This window comes from Chiloscyllium punctatum, chromosome 6, assembly GCF_047496795.1.
Source record: "Chiloscyllium punctatum isolate Juve2018m chromosome 6, sChiPun1.3, whole genome shotgun sequence".
Classification (NCBI taxonomy): Eukaryota; Metazoa; Chordata; class Chondrichthyes; order Orectolobiformes; family Hemiscylliidae; genus Chiloscyllium; species Chiloscyllium punctatum.
In genome coordinates, this window is record NC_092744.1 from 3,829,108 (window position 1) to 3,851,910 (window position 22,803).

Sequence of the window (22,803 nt, forward strand, 5' to 3'; positions counted from 1 at the left end):
CGGTGTGTCCGCCCATGTTTCCTCCCCCGCCGCGCGGCTGCTGCTGCTGTCCCTTTACATTCTCGATCTGGTCTCCATGGCGGCCAAGCGAAAGCAGGAGGAGAAGCACCTGAAGCTGCTGCGGGACATGACAACGCTGCAGCACAACAGGAAATGTTTCGACTGCGATCAGAGAGGCCCGACCTATGTCAACATGACCATCGGCTCCTTCGTCTGCACCTCCTGCAGCGGCATCCTGTGAGTGAGAGGGGCCCGGCTGGGCCTTCCCTGTCCCCCCTGCACAGCCAGCACCACACAAAGCAGAGGGAGAGGGAGAGGGAGGGAGGTGGGGGGGGCATGGCACGGGGAGAGGCGCACACACTCACACACCCAGCCCGCACACAAAGGAGGGCTGCAGTGTTACAAGAATAGCAAACCCAGAGAAGGGGGGGGGGGGGGAAACATTCTGCATCGAATTGGGGCGGGTTGGAAAGGAGGGGGGGGGGGGGAGAGAAGCTATTGTGCGGATCCTGAGGAAAAAGGGGGAGACTGGGGCGGCGGAAGGAGAGAGGCTAAGGCTGAGTAAGAAAGCCCCCTGTAGAGATGAGGGGAGCGTGGTGGAATAGGAGTGGAGGAAACCGATCCCACAGACAGGGGAAGAGATGAAGTCATCTTTCGGAGTCAAAAAGGAGAGGGCGTCAATGCCGTAGTCAGCACAGGGAAATGTCAAGGTAGATCCCAGAGATGCTGAGGGAGGGAGAACTAGACCAAGGAATTCTGGTGTAAGTAGTGAAGGGCGGAAAGTAGAGCATTCCAAATAATTAATGAAGAGAAAGGATCAGTAACCAGTTCAGATAATGAGGGAGAAAACTTGCCGGGTGCTGTGTCTCAAAACCGAGATCCACCAGGTGGGGCATTGAAACAGTACAGCTCCCGTACTGTAGTGCAGATTATGCTAGCTAATGCACGGAGCAAGGTGTGGGGAGGGTTATGTATTGGGAGACTGTGACTGAAGGAGCACTTAGAGCAGCACCAAAGTAAACTCCACTTGTCTTAAAAATATAATTAAACTGTTTGTCTCCATGATTGATATATTAGCTGGGGGTCATAGAGGGTGGGGGAATGTCTATGATTGCTAATTAATTTGAAGAGGGATAATTCAACAAAACAGTTTGGCAACTACCGTGGGATTGAGCTTGACCAGCAGAAGAATGTGAAATGAAAGTGAATTTATGTTTGTTACAATTTTCCAAAAACTACCTGGAAATGCAAAACAAATGCAAGAGTAAATGACTTAATATTTCATGAGTTTCTCAGTAACAGATATATTGTAAAAAGAAGTCCATTTAAGGTTTAACCAAAGAAATGGAACAAGAATAAACTGGAAAAAAATTTGCATTTAAAATAAATTAGATTACTTACAGTGCGGAAACAGGCCCTTAGGCCCAACAAGTCCACACTGATCCTCCGAAGAGCAACCCACCCAGACCCATTCCCCTTCATTTACCCCTTCACCTAACACTATGGGCAATTTAGCATGGCCAATTCACCTGACCTGCACATCTTTGGACTGTGGGAGGAAACCGGAGAACCCAGAGGAAACCCACGCAGACACTGGGAGAATGTGCAAATTCCACACAGACAGTTGCCCGAAGCTGGAATTGAACCCGGGTCTCTGGCACTGTGCCACCGTGCAGGGTATGTTGGAGAAATTCGGGTTTGGAGAATCTGTATTGCATAGCGTCATAGAGATGTACAGCATGGAAACAGATCCTATCCATGCCCCTCATGATTTTGTAAATCTCTATAAGGTCATCGCATAACCTCCGACACTCCAGGGAAAACAGTCCTAGCCTATTCAGCCTCTCCTTAAAGCTCAAATCGTCCAACCCTGGCAACATCCTTGTAAATCTTTTCTGAACCCTTTCAAGTTTCACAACATCTTTCCGATAGGAAGCAGACCAGAATTGCACGCAATATTCCAACAGTGGCCTGACCAATGTCCTGTACAGCTGCAACATGACCTCCCAACTCCTGTACTCAATACTCTGACCAATAAAAGAGAGCATACCAAACGCCGCCTTCACTATCCAATCTACCTGCAACTCCACTTTCAAGGAGCTATGAACCTGCACTCCAAGGTCTCTTTGATCAGCAACACTCCCTAGGACCTTACCATTAAGTGTATACATCCTGCTAAGATTTGCTTTCAACAAAATGCAGCACCTCGCATTTATCTGAATTAAACTCCATGTGGCACTTCTCAGCCCATTGGCCCATCTGGTCAAGATCCTGTTGTAATCTGAGGTAACCCTCTTCGCTGTCCACTACACCTCCAATTTTGGTGTCATCTGCAAACTTACTAACTGTACCTCTTATGCTCACATCCAAATCATTTATGTACATGATAAAAAGTAGAGGACCCAGCACCGATCCTCCGCGGGTCAGAGGCCTCCAGTCTGAAAAACAACCCTGCACCACCGCCCTCTGTCTTCTACCTTTGAGCCAGTTCTGTATCCAAATGGCTAGTTCTCCCGGTATTCCGTGAGATCTAACCTTGCTAACCAATCTCTCATGGGGAACCTTTACGAATGCCTTACTGAAGTCCATATAGATCACATCTACTGTTCTGCCCTCATCAATCCTCTTTGTTACTTCCTCAAAAAACTCAATCAAGTTTGTGAGACATGATTTCCCACGCACAAAGCCATGTTGACTATCCCTAATCAGTCCTTGCCTTTCCAAACACATGTACATCCTGTCCCTCAGGATTCCCTCCAACAACTTGCCCACCACCGACATTAGGCTCACTGGCCTATAGTTCCCTGGCTTGTCCTTAGCACCCTTCTTAAACAGTGGCACCACGTTTGCCAAACTCCAGTCTTCCGGCACCTCACTTGTGACTATCGATGATACAACTATCTCAGCAAGAGGCCCAGCAATCACTTCTCTAGCTTCCCATAGAGTTCTCGGGTACACCTGGTCAGGTCCTGGGGATTTATCCACCTTTATGCATTTCAAGACATCCAGCACTTCCTCCTCTGTAATCTGGACATTTTGCAAGGTGTCACCATGTATTTCCCTACAGACTATATCTTCCATATCATTTTCCACAGTAAATATTGATGCAAAATACTCGCTTAATAGTTCCCCCATTTTCTGCGGCTTGACATAAAGGCCGCCTTGCTGATCTTTGAGGGGGCCCGTTCTCTCCCTAGTTTCCCTTTTGCCCTTAATGTATTTGTAAAAACGTTTTGATTCTCCTTAACTCTATTTGCCAAAGCTATCTCATCTTGGACTCAAAATGTTAACACTATTCACATGTGCTGTCAGCCTGCCGAGTTTCTCCAGCACTCTTTCTTTTCAGTATTGTCAGTACAGTTTTGCATTGGAACGCCTGAAAGACAGAAAACAAATTTCTTTTTGCAGTGAATTTACTATTGTAGCTAATAACAAGTGTATATGGTATTTATATATGTTAGTTAGTGTCATTAATAGCTCACTTCGTGGCACGGTGGTACAGTGGTTAGCACTGCTGCCTCACAGCGCCAGAGACCTGGGTTCAATTCCCGCCTCAGGCGACTGACTGTGTGGAGTTTGTACGTTCTCCCCGTGTCTGCGTGGGTTTCCTCCGGGTGCTCCGGTTTCCTCCCACACTCCAAAGATGTGCAGGTGAATTGGCCATCCTAAATTGTCCGTAGTGTAGGTAAGGGGTAGACGTAGGGGTATGGGTGGGTTGCGCTTCGGCGGGGCGGTGTGGACTTGTTGGGCCGAAGGGCCTGTTTCCACACTGTAAGTAATCTAATCTAATCTAATCTAATCTAAACTTCATCTTATCGGCAATGGGAAGCATGATTTTATGGATTAGGACTCGAGGAAAGAGAAGGATTGGGAGCAGGGACAGAAGTCCTAGGCTGACTGTAAAAGGGCCATGTTCACAATAACTAGGACAATACTTAGCAAAGGAAAGATGTATGTTTCTAAACTCTGATGCAGAAAATCGAATTTGTTAAAGGTACAATACAAAGGGAGAAAATGAAGAAATGAATTGTGTCTTTACAGGAAGAACATTGGTAGGAAATAATCTGAGTAATTACGACAAACTGTAAGTATATTTCTGAGAAAACAACGAGCAGAATTACAGAGGCCTAACCTGTCTTGTTTTGCATCGCAGTTTAAGTCACTGTGGACTTCATCAAATAATAATAGGACAGTCCTATTATTGTGGAGTAGTTTAAAAGTTGACCAAGAAAATGTATTTTAGATAACAAAAATTCTATAGGCTAACTGCTTGAATATGAACGTTTCCTGATGGATTATTTGTCCATTGTATTATCTAGGGTATATGCCTGGGATTATTATTTACATTTGACTTTTAAACCAGTCCCTTGAGACCTTAAAAGGTGTGTCTCTGTTTGAAGGAATACTTGTTTGGTTAGAAGTAAATTGAGTAAAATAGGACTTTTATGACTGAACACATTAAAAATAGGAAACTGGAAACATTTTATATTCAATTGTCAAATATGGGGTAGCAGTAAAAAAAACCTCAATGTAGGCTTACAAAGGCTTACAAAGTGGGCTTCTAATTAACACCCCAGGAAAAAAAACAAAAACAATTCACATTAGATTGAATACTGCTGAAGATATACATCCATTCTCAGTGTTGAGTACCCAGAACTCTTGTTCTTGGCATCATATTAACAAGTTATGACAATGACATATGATGTACCATGGTAATGTCAGGACAAGCTGACTTTGTGGAGTCTGAGGACACACAATTTCCACAGCCTTTGAAATGTCTCGGTAGAGGTAGAAAACAGGTGGCCTTGCAATATGCTCCTGTTGGCAAGCTAGCTGCATACTACTTTTAACATAAGGAGAGTAGGCCTTTCATCCCTTTAAATCTGTTCCATCGTTTTGATTTTTTTCTATCCTAACTGGATCCAATCCCCTTAACTCCATAGTTTCTTTATACCCTGCATAAATAAAAATTCAACAATTTCCGATCTAAAATGAATTGAGGTAACAGCTACCTGTTCCACACTGTGGTCATCCAATGCATGGCAAGGTGTTTTCTCATCAGTATCTGATGAACAGAACAGTGGCAAGTGGAATTCAATCAGAGAAGTCTGCATTGATGCCAAAGGAACGTACAACAATTGAAAGAATGAAAGATGTAGAGGAAGTGAGAGCCCCTGGGCATAAATATCTACAGATCCCTGAAGGTGTTAAGGACAAGTTACTAAAGTGGTTAAGAAAATGTATTGAATTTAGCTGTGATACAGAATATAAGAGTAGCATGGCCAAACTGAAATTGTATAAATCATTCGTTAGGCCACTATCTGTTACTGTGTGCGTTATAGAAAGGAGGTCATTGGAACTCAGGATTCTAAGGCATAATTTTGCTGAGACGTACAAAATTGTGAGGGGCCTGGGTAAAGTGCCCTATTTATCTTAGCTGAGAGGACATTTGCTAGGGAGCATCAATTGAAAGGGATTGGTGGGGACATTAGAGTGGCCTTGAAAAGATTTTTCATCCAGAGGATGTGAAATCCCTACTTGAAAGGATAGTAGAGGCCGAAACATTTGACTCCTTTTAAAAGCTATCTGGATGTGGACTTCAAATCCTGTAAGCTGTGTGACTATGGGCCAACTTTGTAAAGTGGAATTAGGATGCATGACTCATTTTTGGCTGGTGCAGATATGATGAGCTGTAAATATTTCATGATTCTAACTTTTTGAATGGCCTGGCTCTTATTTTAAGGTTCTGTTTCCTTGTCTTGGTCTCTCGCACCAGTGAAAAAGTTTATTTCCATTTACCCAATCAAACCCATTGAAAATCCTAACAATCTCAATCTAACAGAGACACATAGAAGATAGGAGCAAGAGTAGACCATTTGGCCCCTCAAGCCTGCTGATCATAAAGTTCAATGCCCTTAATTGTGTCTTCTCCCACCCTCCCCCAATATTCCTTGATCCCTTTGCACGCAAGAGCTATATCTACCTCCTTGAAAATACAAAATGTTTTTGCCTCAATCACTTTCTGTGGAAGTGAATTTCACAGGCTCACCTCACTCTGGGTGAAGAAATTTCTCCTCATCTCAGTCAAAGAGTCATAGAGATGTACAGCATGGAAACAGACCTTTCAGTCCAACCCGTCCATGCTGACCAGATATCCCAACCCAATCTAGTCCCACCTGCCAGCACCCAGCCATATGCCTTCAAACCCTTCCTATTCATATACCCATCCAAATTCCTCTTAAATGTTGCAATTGTACCAGCCTCCACCACATCCTCTGGCAGCTCATTCCATACACGTACCACCCTCTGCATGAAAAGGTTGCCCCTTAGGTCTCTTTTATGTCTTTCCCCTCTCACCCTAAACCTATGCCCTCTAGTTCTGGACTCCATGACCACAGGGAAAAGACTTTGTCTATTTACCTGATCCATGCCCCTCATAATTTTGTAAACCTCTATAAGGTCACCCCTCAGCCTCTGATGTTCCAGGGAAAACAGCCCCAGCCTGTTCAGCCTCTCCCTCTAGCTCAAATCCTCCAACCCTAGCAACATCCTTGTAAATCATTTCTGAACCCTTTCAAGTTTCACAACATCTTTCCGATAGGAAGGACACCAGAATTGCATGCAATATTCCAACAGTGGCCTAACCAATGTCCTGTACAGCTGCAACATGACCTCCCAACTCCTCTACTCAAACAAAAAGAAAGTATACCAAACGCCTTCTTCACCATCCTATCTACCTGCGGCTCCACTTTCAAGGAGCAATGAACCTGCACTCCAAGTTCTCTTTGTTCAGCAACATTCCTTAGGACCTTACCATTAACTGTATAAGTCCTGCTAAGATTTGCTTTCCCAAAATGCAGCACCTTGCATTTATCTGAATGAAACTCCATCTGCTACTTCTCAACCCATTGGCCCATCTGGTCAAGATCCTGTTGTAATCTGAGGTAACCCTCTTTGCTGTCCACTACACCTCCAATTTTGGTGTCATCTGCAAACTTACTAACTGTACCTCTTATGCTCATATCCAAATCATTTATGTACATGACAAAAAGTAGTGGACCCAGCACTGATCCTTGTAGCATTCCACTGGTCACAGGCCTCCAGTCTGAAAAACACCCCTTCTACCTTTGAGCCAGTTCTGTATCCAAATGGCTAGTTCTCCCTGTATTCCATGAGATCTAACCTTGCTAATCAGTCTTCCATGGGGAACATTGTCGAACGCCTTACTGAAGTCCATATAGATCACAGCTACTGCTTTGCCCTCATGAATCCTCTTTGTTACTTCCTCAAAAAACTCAATCAAGTTTGTGAGATATGATTTTCCACGCACAAAGCCATGTTGACTATCCCTAATCAGTCCTTGCCTTTCCAAACACATGTACATCCTGTCCCTCAGGATTCCCTCCAACAACTTGCCCACAACCGATATCAGGCTCACTGGCCTATAGTTCCCTGGCTTGTCCTTACCACCCTTCTTAAACAGTTAGCCAACTTCCATTCTTCCAGCACCTCACTTGTGACTATCGATGATACAAATATCTCAGCAAGAGGTCCAGCAATCACTTCTCTAGCTTCCCACAGAGTTCTCGGGTACACCTGATCAGGTCCTCGGGATTTATCTACTTTTATGCGTTTCAAGACTTCCAGCACTTCCTCCTCTGTAATCTGGACATTTTGCAAGATGTCCCCATCTATTTCCTTACAGTCTATATCTTCCATATCCTTTTCCACAGTAAATACTGATGCAAAATACTCATTTAGTATCTCCCCCATTTTCTGCGGCTCCACACAGAGGCGGCCTTGCTGATCTTTGAGGGCCCTATTCTCTCCCTAGTTACCCTTTTGTCCTTTAATATATTTGTAAAAACCCTTTGAATTCTCCTTAATTCTATTTGCCAAAACGATCTCATATCCCCTTTTTGCCCTCCTGATTTCCCTCTTAAGTATACTCCTACTGCCTTTATACTGTTCTAAGGGTTCACTCGATCGATCCTATCTATACCTTACATATGCTTCTTTCAGTCCTGAAAGCTTTACCCCTTATCCTTAAACTATGCCCCCTGGTCCTGGCCCCCCACCATCAGAAGCATCCTTCCTGCATCAAACCTTTTAATCACGCTTAACCTTCCATCCTCAGGAAACATGCAAGTTTAATTCATGTAATCTTTCCTCATAATTGGAGTTCTGGTAACATTCTGTTGGATCCTTGTTTTCTGTCTAGTGGTGCATTGCTCTGACTTATACAGTGTATTCCCAATATAATTCCAAACAGTGCTTTCCACAACTGTGAAAAACATCCTCCTCATATTCCAGCCTTCTAGTTATAAAGGCCATCATTTCATTCGTCCATGAAAGGGCTTTAGACTAATTAGAGAGGCAGAGATCTAGGAGAGAGAAAATGTAGGCTTACAAAGCAAAAGGATATAGCAACATTACAGGGCAGCTATTTGGATAACGATACCCAGAGTGTGAGATAGGAAGGGACAAAGTATACAAACATAGAAAGACAACAGTAAGTGGGATCAGAGAGCAAAGAAGGTAAAAATGCAAAATTACTTGAATACATGTTGGACTTGGGTTAACAGCACAAATACAGGTTAATGGCTGTGATTTTATAATCTGTACCGAGATATGGTTAAAAGATCAAAGCTGGAAATGAAATAGTTGGGGTATGTTTTTTGAAAGGACAGCCAAAAAGAAAAGGTGGTGACAGCATTGTTAGGACAGGGTGGAATTAGTACGATAGCACAAAGAGATCTTAGGATCAAAAAATGTAGAATCCATATGTGTGCAGGTAAGAAATAAAAAGGGAAAGATCTCTCTGGTGGTAGTCTATAAACCCCCCCAAAGAGTAGTTATACTCTGGTACAGAGACTAAATCAGGAGAGGATGAGGATGTATAACAAAGGCAGTCAATTAATTACGAGTGACTGTAATCTTCTTGTAAATTTGAATAGTCAGATTGGCAGAGGAAAATCCATGAGAGTACATTAATAATACTATAAAGAAAAAAGAAAATTTACATAATAAAAGCAAATTACTGCGGATGCTGGAATCTGAAACCAAAAGAGGAAATGCTGGAAAATCTCAGCAGGTCTGGCAGCATCTGTAAGGAGAGAAAAGAGCTAACGTTTGGAGTCTAACTGACCTTTTGTCCTTTTTAGCTTTGACAAAGGGTCAGTTAGACTCTAAACGTCAGCTCTTTTCTCTCCTTAAAGAAAATTTACAGCCCAGGAACAGGCCCATCGGCCTTTCAAGCCTGAGCCGATCCAAATCCACTGTCTAACCTGTCGCCCGATTCCTAAGTATCCCTCTGTTCCCCACCTACTCCTGCATCTGTCCAGACGCATCTTAAATGAATCTACTGTGCCTGCCTCTACCACCTCTGCTGGCAACGCATTCCCTCTGTGTAAAGTAAAGCTTTCACCACTCACCTTGAATGTGTGACCTCTCGTTATTAAATCCTTCACCCTAGGAAAAAACTTATCTTTATCAACCCTGTCTATACCCTTCATGATTTTGTAAACCTCAATCAGGTTTCCTCCTCCCATCTCTTTTTTTTCTAATGAAAACAAACCTAACCTACTCAACCTCTCTTCATAGCTAGCACCTTCCATACCAGGCACCACCTTCGTAAACCTTCTCTGCACCCTCTCCAAAGCATCTACATCCTTTTGCTAATGTGGCGACCAGAACTGTACACAGTATTCCAAATGCGGCCAAACCAAAGTCTTGTAGAATTTTAACAGGACCTGCCAGCTCTTGTACTCAATACCCCGTCTGATGAAGGCAAACATACCATTTGCCTTCTTGACCACTCTGTCCACCTGTGCAGCAACCTTCAGGGTACAATGGACCTGCACTCCCAGATCACTCTGCTCATCAACTTTTCCCAAGGCTCTTCCGTTCATTGTATAATTCACTCTAGAATTAGACTTTCCTAAATGCATCACCTCACATTTGCCTGGATTGAACTCCATCTGCCACTTCTCCACCCAACTCTCCAGTCTATCTATATTCTCCTGTATTCTTTGACAGTCCCTTATGCTTTCTGCTACTCTGCCAATCTTTGTATCATCTCAGACTTGCTGATCATACCAACAGTGCCCTCTTCCAGATCATTTATGTATATCACAAACAATAGTGGCCCCAGCACTGATCCTTGTGGAACACCACTGGTCACCTTTCTCCATTTCGAGAAACTCCCTTCAACTACTACTCTCTGTCTCCTGTTGCTCAACCAGTTCTTTATCCACCTAGCTAGAACACCCTGCACACCATGTGACTTCACTTTCTCAATTAGTTTACCATGGGGAACCTTATCAAATGCTTTACTAAAGTCCATGTATATGACATCAACAGCCCTTCCTTCATCTATCAACTTGGTAACTTTCTCATAGAACTTGTGGACCCAACGAGGATCAGGCAATTTTGGATATGGTGATGTGTAATGAGGCAAGTTTAAAGAAGTGATGTCAGCGTAAATGTTCCCCTAGGAAACAGTGACCATACATGGCATCATTTAGCATTCAGTTTGAGAGGGTCGAACTTGGGTCAGAAACAACTGTGAGAAAGTGAAGATTGCGGATGCTGGACATCAGAGTCGAAAGTGTGGTGCTGGAAAAGCACAGCAGGTCTGGCAGCAGCCGAAGAGCAGGAGTAATTCCAGATAAAGATCTTATGCCCAAAACATCAAATTTGCTGCTTGTTGGATGCTGCCTGACCTGCTGTGCTTTTCCAGGACACAGTCTCAACTCAGAAACAACTGTGCTAAACTTAAATATAATTGCAGAGGAATGAGAGCAAGGTTAGCCCGAGTGTACTGTGAAGGGAATTCACATCAAAGACATTTGAGGAACAATGACAGATGTTGAATAAAATGGCTGATAGTAATCATCTGTCCCAGTGAGAAAGAAGGATTCAAGGAAGCAGATAAACCAATCAGGATTAACAAGGGGAGTTAAAGATGGCACAAATTAAAAGAAAAAGCCTATAATGTGCCAAAGATTTGTGACAAGCCAGAGGATTGGTAATGTTTTTAAAAAGAACAAAACATAGAGACAAGGGTCTGTAGGCTATTCAGTAGGATCGTGCTAATCCTCTGCTTCTATGCCATATTCCCACTTTCTCCCCATTCCCCTCAATGCTATTAAAATCTAAAATTTACCTATCACTTTCTCTTGAATTTATTGTGTTACTTGGCCACCATAATTCATTCTTTGGTAGAGACTGTCCCCTGGTTCGAGACTTCCCAACCAGGGACAACATTCTCTCTGCATCAAGTATTTCCAGCCCTCAGACAACCAAAAAAGAATGAAGAGTTAATGATACGTTTTGAGGATAAACTTGCAATTAATATCAAGATGGATATCTAGAGCTTTTTAATTAAATGAAAAGGAAGAGAAAAGCTAAAATGAACATAGGCCTCTTAGAGGCTGGGGAAGTAATGGGGAACCAACAAATGGCAGAGGATTTAAATGAATACTTTGCATCAGTCTTCACAGTATAAGATTCTAGTAGCATTCTAAAATAGCCAAAGAGTCAAATGGCAAAAGGAGAAGAGGAAATAACTAGAATAACTATTACTGGAGAAAATGTGTAAGAGAAAACTAGTGGGACTAAAGACCAGTGAGTCCCATAGACCTGATGAGTGTGTCCTAGCATATAAAAAAAGGTAGCTACAGAGATAGTGGCTGCACTGGGAGTAATCTTCCAAGAATCCTTAGTTTCCAGAAAGGTGCCAGAGGATTGACAAGCTGCCAATGTAACACCGTAGGTAACTATAGACCTGTTAGTTTATCATCTGATATTGAGAAAATGTTAAGTGTCTGTTATAAAGAGAGGAATAACAGAGCATTTTGCAATGCATATGATCAAACAGAGTCAGCATAGAATAATCAAGAGGAAGTTTATTAGAATTCTTTGAGCAGATAACAAGTAAATTAACAAGTGAAACCGGTTGATGTAATATATTTGGATTTTAAGAAGGCATTTGGTAAGGTAACACACGTTAGGGTACTTATTAAGAAGAGCCCATAATGTTGGGGAGTGGCTTAGCATGGATAGAGGATTGGCTAACAAAGAGAAGTTAGAGATTTGTGATAAGGAAGGTGGCTTCAGGATGGCATCCCATAGGTAGCAGGATACTATGGAATCAGTGCTAGGGCCACATTTATTTATGATATATATTTATGGCTAGGATGTGGAAAGTGAAAGTACTATAGTGACAATAAATTACTATTCTATTCTATTATAGAAGTTATTTAAACATTTCTAGATTTATAAAGTACACAATTTGTCTGGAAATATAAATTGTCTTTTTAAATCTCTAGACGAGGGTTAAATCCTCCACATAGAGTCAAGTCAATCTCCATGACCACATTCACACAACAAGAAATCGAGTTTCTTCAAAAACATGGTAATGAGGTAGGTTTATTTTGCTTCATGAGATACCATAAGATAATGTTGATTCTAAGCATTGATTTTGATACCTTTCATCTCATTTCATTCTCTTGGATTAAATTATGTAGATTCACAAACGGTTTTTGATACTTGGCAGAAATACTCAGTTATTTCCTGAGGATTATTTTGAGCTCTTTTGTTTATCTATAAAGGGTGGCATCTGAGTTCAATCCATTTCTGCTTATTAGCACATAGCTTGGAAGATTAACTTTGAGGCTGCAGGCTGATCTCGCAAAAATATGATTGGGCTCTGAGAAATGGTCCAGCAGATGGCTGTCACCTTAAGCTGACCAAGCAGAGTCAAATTGCCTTGTTTAAAGTTTAAACAACACCTGGCTGTTAATTGTCAATCAGCATTAATAGATGCATTCTCCACGGAAATGCATCTACTAATCATAATCTATTTGCTAATCATGCTCTTTGCTCATGCGGTTTCAATGTTGCTTTTTCTCTTGAATTGCTATTCTTACGAATGCCCTGATATGTGCAAGATAAAAAGCTTTTACAAAATTTCTTTTTTCAAGAATGTTCAAGCTTAATGAGTTGTTCAAACGTTGCATTGTCTTCAGTAAAGATTTGTATATATAGTGCAGAAATGACAGGTATTGCAGTATAAATGAGAACAGGGACTTATGACAGAAGGAAGAAAGTAACATTTTAAAGTATAATTCTTTTTATTAATCCATTTTTTTTCTCACATATGATTGCCAAGTACTTAGTTTGGCTCTCCATTAAGGTCATGCAATCATTACTGGTTGAGGGCCAACATTTTCAAAACCTTGTATTAGAAATTGCTGAGCCTTGGAGAGGATCAAATATTAATTACAGCATATCTCTCCTTATTGTAATTGAAGTTCAGATGAATTTAACTGGAATAATAGGTATTTTAACATCCTAGAGCTTTTTAGCTGTCATCTAAGCCCTTTTTCTTTGCCTAGGTAAAATTGTTGTACATGACTACTAATGACATTTTAAGAGTTGCCAACGTTGAAAAGTGAGCGCAAGCACTTGGGTGCAGTGTTGCAATTTGACCATATCTCTTTCCTGCAGTTGTGCCTCACATGTTGTTTGCATGTTTTGAGAGGGATTCTTAGTAATAAATTGGTAACACATACAACTTCGGAAAGGCAAATCAAGTCAGGAATTATATACTTAATGGTAAGGTCCTGGGGAGTTTTGCTGAACAAAGAGATCTTGGAGTGCAGGTTCATAGTTACTTAAAAGTGGAATCATGGGTAGATAGGATAGCGAGGAAGGCATTTGGTATGCTTGCCCTTATTGGTCAGTTCATTCAGTACAGGAGTTGGGAGGTCATGTTGTGGCTGTATAGGTTAGACCACTTTTGGAATAGTGTGTGCAATTCTAGTCTCCCTCCAACAGGAAGGATGTTGTGAAACTTGAACGGATTCAGAAAAGATTTACAAGGATGTTGCCAGGGTTTGAGGGTTTGCACTGCAGAGAGAGGCTAAATAATCAAGGGCTATTTTTCCCGGTGTATTGGAGGCTGAAGGGTGACCTTTTAGAGGTTTATAAAATCATGAGGGTCATGGGTAGGGTGAAAAGCCAATATCCTTTCCCCTGGTTGGGGGAGTCTAAAACTCGAGGTCTTAGGTTTAAGGTAAGAGGGGAAAGATTTAAAAGGGTCCTAAGGGCCAACTTTTTCACGCAGTGTGTATGGAATGAGCTGCCAGGAGAAGTGGTGGAGGCTGGTACAATTACATTTAAAAGGCATCTGGATGGATATATGAATAGGAAGGGTTTGGAGGGATATGGGCCAAATGCTGGCAAGTGGGACTATATTAATTTAGGATATCTGGTTGACATGGGTGAGTTGGATCAAAGGGTCTGTTTCCATGCTATGCAGCTCTATGACTCTATCTTGGTTGTCTATTTAAGTAGAAATCTCAAGCTGTACAGCTGTACAGGACTTTGGTTAGGCCACAGTTGGTTGCAGCTGTACAGGACTTTGGTTAGGCCACAGTTGGAGTACTGTGTGCAGTTCTGGTCGCCTCACTTTAGGAAAGATGTGGAAGCTTTGGAGAGGGTGCAGAGAAGATTTACCAGGATGTTGCCTGGAATGGAGAGTAGGTCGTACGAGGATAGGTTGAGAGTTCTCGGCCTTTTCTCGTTGGAACGGCGAAGGATGAGGGGTGACTTGATAGAGGTTTATAAGATGATCAGAGGAATAGATAGAGTAGACAGTCAGAAACTTTTTCCCCGGGTACAACAGAGTGTTACAAGGGGACATAAATTTAAGGTGAAGGGTGGAAGGTATAGGGGAGATGTCAGGGGTGGGTTCTTTACCCAGAGAGTGGTGGGGGCATGGAATGCGCTGCCCGTGGGAGTGTAGAGTCAGAATCATTGGCAACCTTTAAGCGGCATTTGGATAGGTACATGGATGGGTGCTTAATCTAGGATAGAAGTTCGGCACAACATCGTGGGCCGAAGGGCCTGTTCTGTGCTGTATTATTCTATGTTCTATGTTCTATCTGTAAGTGAAATACCAGTGCAGTGTTTGCAATTAGCCAGTTGAACAGATAAAAGCCAGTGAAACGTCAATTATTTTAAGAATGTTGCTGTAAGTTCTCAGTAAGAGGAATTCTCCCAACCCCTCCACTGCCAAACAAAAACCTGATATCTTAATCTTTTGCCTGGGATGTTGCCACAGATCACCAGAACCTCAAAAGGTTTCTTTATGGTCAATAGAGTGGTGTCGTGTGATGACTTATGAAGTTTAAATCTCCAGCAACTTGTGTGTATCTCACATTGTAAAACTTGGTGTTCTGATTTAGGATTTATCTAGCAATGAGGCAACAGCATGAAGTACAGCAGGTCAGTGTATTTGTAGGGAGGAACAGAGGTAGCATTTTCAAGTTTGATAAATTGCCAGAACTAGAAAGGGATGCACATGGCTTTCAGCATGTACCAACCTTGCCCACAAAATTTGAAAGGGACAGTAAAGAAAATGTGTAATATAAATAAAGGTGGAATTTGGCTGTCTGTTCTTTGGGATTTTTTAAAGATGTAATAAGATGAATTGTAGCATGCACAACGTTCTACAGGCCCTTGCTCATTCCTGGAGTATATTATTCCATCGTTTTTTCATAGCCCGTCATGGAACACTTCATGCTTCACGACCTTGTACCACTCAGCTTCAGCTCAGTTAAGTCTTGTGTGTTGGATCTGATATCATTTACTTTTGAATTTCCAATAAGTAAGCAATAGTGTAGTTCTTAACCAATACTATATTTGTGTGCTATGGAAGCACCTCTGCTCTAATGCCGTTGTTTTCAGTATTAATTCATCCAGTCATTATGTCATTATAACTTCTTATTTGTGTAACACTTTAATATTAATCCTGTTTTATTAATACTTTAGTTATAATTGCATTTATCATTTTAAGGAGATGCTTGAAATCGTTTTTGTTAAAATATTAAGGAAGAGTAGTGAGGTCAGTGAAGCAGAGGCAGGACTCAAAATATTTATTCTTTCAAGGGGTTTTTGTGAGAAAAAGGTCTGAAGGAGTAACTCTGCTCACCCCACTCTCGCCTCTATCCTGTAGTTCTGCAAATTCTCTCTCTTTGGGTCCTTGTTTAGTTCACTTTGAAGCTGATTGAATTTGCCTCCATCACATTTTAAGGCAACACTTTCCAGATGCTTACTACTCTTGACATGACAATCTTTTGCTTCATGTTGCCATGGTCATTTTCTCAATTGCCTTAAATTACAGTCCTCTGGCTTTTGACTCTCCAGTCAATGAGGAGAGTTTTACTTTGTCTCAATCAATTGTGTTTTTGAACAAACTAACTAGGAGCGGGCCATTTAGCCCCTCGGGTTTGTTCTGCCATTCCAAAAGATCGTGGCCATCTAATTCTTTTTTTCATTTATTCATTTTTTGTGACGTGGGTGTCGCAAGCAGGCCACCATTTATTGCCCATCCCTAGTTACCCTTGAGAAAGTGGTGGTGAGCTGCCTTCTTGAACCGCTGCAGTCCATCTGCTGTGGGTTGACCCACAATACCATTAAGAGTGGAAGTCCAGGATTTTGACCCAGCAACAATGACGGAACGGTGGTATATTTCCAAGTCAGGATGGTGAGTGGCTTGGAGAGGAACTTGAAGGTGGTGGTATTCCCATATATCTGCTGCCCTTGTCCTTTTAGATGGAAATGGTTGTGGGTTTGGAAGGTGCTGTCTGAGGATCTTTCGTGATTTTCTGCCATGCATCTTGTAGATAGTACACACTATTGCTACTGAATGTTGGTGGTGGAGGGAATGGATGCTTGTGGATGTGGTACCTGTCAAGTGGGCTGCTATGACCTGGATGGTGTCAGGCTTCTTCATTGTTGTTGGGGCTGCACCATTTCCAGGTAAGTGCGAAGTATTCCATCACACTCCTGACTTGTCCCTTATAGATGGTGAACAGGCTTTGGGGAGTTAGATGTGTCACTCGCTGCGGTATTCCCAGCCTCTGACCTGCTCTTGTAGCCGCTATATTTATGTGATGAGTCCAGTTGAGTTTCTGGTCAATTGTAACCCCTGGATGTTGCCTGGAGGATTTAGTGAGAGTAACAGCATTGAATGCAAAGGGACAGTGGTTAAATGGTCTCTTATTGGTGATGGTCATTGCTTGGCATTTGTGTGGTGTGAATGTTACTTATCACTTGTCAGCCCAAGCCTGGATATTGTTCAAATCTTGGGCATGGACTGTTTCAGTATCTGAGGAGTCGCAAATGGTACTGAATATTGTGTAATTATTGGCAAGCATCACTATTAGAACATAGAACATAGAACAGTACAGCACAGTACAGGCCCTTCAGCCCTCGATGTTGTACCAGCCAGTTATCCCACTCGAGGGTCAAACTAACCTACATACCCTAGATTTTACTATCATCCATGAGCCCATCCAAGAGTTGCTTAAATGTCCTTAATGTATCCGACTCTACTACCACCACTGGCAGTGCATTCCACACACCCACTTCCTGTGTAAAGAGCCTACCTCTGACATCTCCCCTAAACCTTTCTCCAATCACCTTAAAATCATGCCCCCTCATGATAGCCATTTCTGCCCTGGGAAAAAGTCTCTGGCTATCCACTCTATCTATGCCTTTCATCATCTTGTACACCTCAGTCAAGTCACCTCTCATCCTCCTTCGCTCCTATGAGAAAAGCGATAGTTCCCTCAACCTTTCTTAGAGTCATAGAGTCATAAAGATGTACAACATGGAAACAGACCCTTCGGTCCAACCTGTCCATGCCGACCAGATACCCCAACCCAATCTAGTCCCACCTGCTAGCACCCGGCCCATATCCCTCCAAACCTTTCCTATTCATATACCCATCCAAATGCCTCTTAAATATTGCAATTGTACCAGCCTCCACCACTTCCTTTGGCAGCTCATTCCATACACGTACCACCCTCTGCATGAAAAAGTTGCCCCTTCGGTCTCTTTTATATCTTTTCCCCCCTCACCATAAACCTATGGCCTCTAGTTCTGGACTCCCCCACCCCAGGGAAAAGACTTTGTCTATTTATCATACCCATGCCCCTCCTGATTTTATAAACCACTATAAGGTCACCCCCAACCTCCAACGCTCCAGGGAAAACAGTGCTAGCCTATTCAACTTCTCCCTATAGCTCAAATCCTCCAACCCTGGCAACATCCTTGTAAATCTTTTCTGAACCCTTTCAAGTTTCACAATATCCTTCCAATAGGAAGGAAACCAGGTTTGAACGCAGTATTCCAACAGTGGCCAAACCAATGTCCTGTACAGCCGCAACATGACCTCCAACTCCTGTACTAAATATCTGACCAATAAAGGAAAGCATATCAAAACGCCTTCATCACTATCCTATCTACCTGCGACTCTACTTTCAAGGACCGATGAACCTGCATTCCAAGGTCTCTTTGTTCAGCACACTCCCTAGGACCTTACCATTAATGTATGAGTCCTGCTAAGATTTGCTTTTCCAAGATACAGCACCTCACATGTCTTCATAAGACATGTCGTCCAGTCCAAGCAGCGTCCTGTAAATCTCCTTTGCACTGTCTCTAAAGTTTTCACGTCCTTCTTATAATGAGGTAACTAGAACTGAACACAATATTTCAAGTGTGGTCTAATCAGGACTTTATAGAGCTGCAACATAACTTCACGGCTCTTAAACCCAATCCCCCTGCTAATGAAAGTCAACACACGATATGCCTTCTTAACAACCCTATTAGCTTGGGTGGCAACTTTGAGGGGCATGGATCCCAAGATCACTCTGTTCCTCCTCACTGCCGAGAATCCTGCCTTTATCCCTGTGATCTGCATTCAAATTCAACCTTCCAAAATGAATCATTCACACTTTTCCAGGTTGAACACCATCTGTCACTTCTCAGCCCAGCGCTGCATACAGTCAATGTCTCGTTGCAACCTACAGCAGCCCTCCACAATATCCACAACTCCACCAATCTTCGTGTCATTGCCAAACTTACGAACCCACCCTTCCACTTCCTCATTCAAGTCACATAAAAATCACCATTGAATTGCTGTGTAATGAACCCAGCTTGGCTGACAATCAATCCCACATTGTTGTTATCTCAAAAGGATTGGAATATAAAAGCAGGAATGTGCTTCTGAAACTTTATGAATCTCTAGTTAAGCCCCATTTAGAATAATGTGTCCAATTTTGGACCCCACACCTCAGGAAGGACATACTGGCACTGCAGCGTGTCCAGCAGAGATTCACACGAACAATCCCTGGAATGGTAGGCTTAACATACAATGAACGACTGAGGATCCTGGGACTGTTTTCATTAGAATTTAGAAGGTTGAGGGGGGATCTAATAGAAACTTACAAGATAATGCATGGCTTAGAAAGGGTGGATGCTGGGAATTTGTTTCCGTTAGGCCGGGAGACTAGGACCCATGGGCATAGCCTTAGAATTAGAGGGGATCAATTTAGAATGGAAATGAGATATTTCTTCAGCCAGAGATTGGGGGTCTGTGGAATTCATTGCCACAGAGCGCAGTGGAGGACGGGACGTTAAATGTCTTCAAGGCAGAGATTGATAAATTCTTGATCTCGCAAGGAATTAAAGGCTACGGGGAGAGTGTAGGTAAGTGGAGTTGAAATGTGCATTAGTCATGATTAAATGGCGGAGTGGACTCAATGGGCTGAATGGCCTTACTTCAACTCTTATGTCATATGGTCTTATGGAAATTTCCTCCAATTAAAAATCAAGAATCCCTCCTGTGTGGAAACAAGCCATTTGGCCCAACAAGTCCATACCACCCCTCAAGAGAGTATCCCACCCAGACCCAATCCGCTACCCTATTACTTTACATTTCCCTGACTAATGCACCTAACCTACACATCCCTGAACACAATGGGCAATTTAGCATGGCCAATTTACCTGACCTGCACATCTTTGGACTGTGGGAGGAAACCCACGCGGACACAGGGAGAAGTGCAAATTCCATACAGACAGTCGCCTGGGACTGGAATCGAACCCAGGTCCATGGCCTTATGAGGCAGCAGTGCAACTGAGCCACCATGCCGTAAACTTTATTCCTTAGCTACAGACTGTATTACTCTCCCAAACAAGTGTCTGAGGCTCAGTCAGATTCTTTGCAACAGACAAAGTGCTGGAGAAACTGAGCAGGTCTGGCAACATCTCTTTGGATAAAAATAGGGTTAATGTTTAGAGTCTGCTATGAACCTTCTTCAGAAGATAGAATGTGTGAGTCTGACCGGGGATGCACTCGAGATTAAAAAAGAAAGTTGGGGATGTCAATAATTAATGGACAAAGCAAGGAAAGGGGGTCAGACAATTTTAGGACGATGGAAGCAGATGTTCTAAAGTGGTGTGAACATGTAACCAGTTGCTCATACAAATATGATAACAACGTTGCAGAAAATCTGACAGAAGCAAAGTATTGCTGGAAATGTGAAACAAACATTGAAAATGCTGGAGAAACTAAGCAGGTCTGGCAGCACCTACAGAGCACCTGATGTTACAACCGCAAGACCACTGCATTTATCCAGTTCTGCCCTTCCTAACAGTCCTGATTTGAATCACTGTCTCTGGTGAAGATGCCATCTGCTTCAAGGTCAAAAGCTGCAGAATTCCTGTCACAAACCTCTCCACCTCTCTTTCTTCCTTCAAGACACTCAGAGTCATAGAGATGTAAAACGCGGAAAAAGACCCTTCGGTCCATCCCATCCATGCCGATCAGACATCCCAACCCAATGCAGTCCCATCTGCCAGCATCCGGCCCACATCCCTCCAAACCGTCCCCCCCCCCCACATACCCATCCAAACATCCCCTCCAGTCTTGGACCCCCCCCACCCTGGGAAAAAGACCCTGGCCATCCACCCCACCAACTTCTGATATTGTGATGGAGTGATGATCATTGATGAGACAGCTGCAGATGATAGGGCCTAGGACACTACCCTGAGGAACTCCTGCTGAGATGTCCCGGAGCTGAGATGACTGACTTTTAACAAACCCAACAATCTTACTATGTGTTAGGTATGACTCCAACCAGTGGAGGGTTTGCCCCCGGATTCCCACTCATTCCAGTTTTGTCAAGACTCTTTGATGCCAAACTTCAAATGCATCTTTGATGTTAAGGGCTGTCACTCTCCCTTCCCCTCTGGAATTCGGCTCTTTTGTCCATGTTTGAACCAAGGCTGTAATGAGGTCAGCAGCTGAGTGGCCCTGGTGAAACCCAAGCTGGTGTCGCTGAGCAGGTACTGCTTGGTACCACTGTTGATGACACCTTCCCTCATTTCACTGATGAGCAAGAGTAGACTGATGGGGCAGTCATTGGCTGGGTTAGATTTGTCCTGCATTTTCTACAACCTCAATTCTGCATTACCATCTAGCTCTGATAACCTTTCATCCCCTTGCTTAGTACAAATTTATTTTCCTTTGTTTTAAAAGTATCTTAATCAAATATATACTCAATCCTTATTTTGTGAGGAGAGCTCCCGAGACTTAATGTTATGTGTGGGTTCCTATTCTAGAGAGTAGTTGAGACTACTGTGCAGTGTAGACTGATACAGTACTGAGATCTGCAACTGGTAGGTAACATTATAACTGTTCAATTGAATATAAAGTCTTCATCTCCTTGCCAAATCCTCACTTTTTAGACATGCTCAAAAAAGCATCCACTACCAACTATTTTCTTTGAAACTGTGTGTTCTCTGCCCAATAAACATTTGCAAACACCTCTCTAAAGTGTTTCCCTCCAGATCAAAAAATGGCATGGAAAATATTAGGCCTGCGTGTGAGAATGCTGTCGCCAGTAAACCCAGAAGGAATTGAAAGAAGTGGGAAAACAAGCTGTTGTAGCTACTACCTGCAACAGAATACAGCAGGTTCAGTTCAAAATAATGTCTTTACTAGCTCTCGACTCGATTATTGTAATTCACTCCTGCCTGGCCTCTGTAATCTTGAGGTCATTCAAAACTCTGCTGTGTATTAACTGGCACCAAATTCCATTCACCTATCACCCAATGCTTGTGGACCTGTATCACCTACTAGTTAAGCAACACCTTTATTTTAAACTTCCATCCTTGCAAATCCCTCCATGGTTGGACTTCTCCCTATCTCTGTAACATTGTTCATCTCCATCACCCTCCAAGATACTTGAACTCCTCTAACTCCAGCCTCTTGTGTACCCCTCCCAGTCATAATTATACCTCTACTTATTTTTGGTTGCCTAGGCTGCATATACTGGAATACTGGATTAGTGGTGCTGGAAGAGCACAGCAGTTCAGGCAGCATCCAACGAGCAGCGAAATCGACGTTTCGGGCAAAAGCCCTTCATCAGGAATAAAGGCAGTGAGCCTGAAGCATGGAGAGGGCTCACTGCCTTTATTCCTGATGAAGGGCTTTTGCCCGAAACGTCGATTCCGCTGCTCGTTGGATGCTGCCTGAACTGCTGTGCTCTTCCAGCACCACTAATCCAGTATTTGGTTTTCAGCATCTGCAGTCATTGTTTTTACCTTGCATATACTGGAATTCCATCCCTGTGCTTCTTGGTTCACTTACCGGCAATATCTAATCTACAATTTCCATTCTAACCTGATAGATGAATGTTAAAGGTTCTGTGTCAAAGTGATAATTGCTTATATTATGACCCTGTCCCCTGTTAGTTCCAGACTTCAGTCCAAGATGTCATAAAAACTAAAACATACTGTTTAATCCTGCACAGCAAGCTGGTTTCATTTATTGAGTGGTAAATGTTCTCTGGAAAACATGTGCAGTGAAGACCAATTTGATGTACTCCTCTAAGTTTACACTGAATTCATGAAATAATTTCCTTTCTTTGAGTTTAAATGTACACA

General features: G+C 42.7%; 1 protein-coding gene across 9 annotated transcripts in view; it reads left to right on the forward strand.

Annotated features, from left to right (window-relative positions):
- The first annotated feature begins 6 nt into the window (after positions 1 to 6).
- The window catches only part of agfg1a (ArfGAP with FG repeats 1a), a 93,155-nt gene continuing 70,358 nt past the window's right edge, over positions 7 to 22,803 (forward strand). For 7 of the 9 annotated variants that reach the window (XM_072571903.1, XM_072571901.1, XM_072571902.1 and 4 more), the window contains exons 1-2: positions 7 to 237; positions 12,333 to 12,426. In XM_072571903.1, the coding sequence (XP_072428004.1) occupies positions 77 to 237; positions 12,333 to 12,426 (255 nt within the window). In that variant the 5' untranslated portion in view covers positions 7 to 76. Of the gene's footprint in view, positions 238 to 4,041; positions 4,085 to 12,332; positions 12,427 to 22,803 lie in introns of those variants that run through there. The other 2 variants (XM_072571908.1, XM_072571909.1) reach the window with 2 other exon arrangements.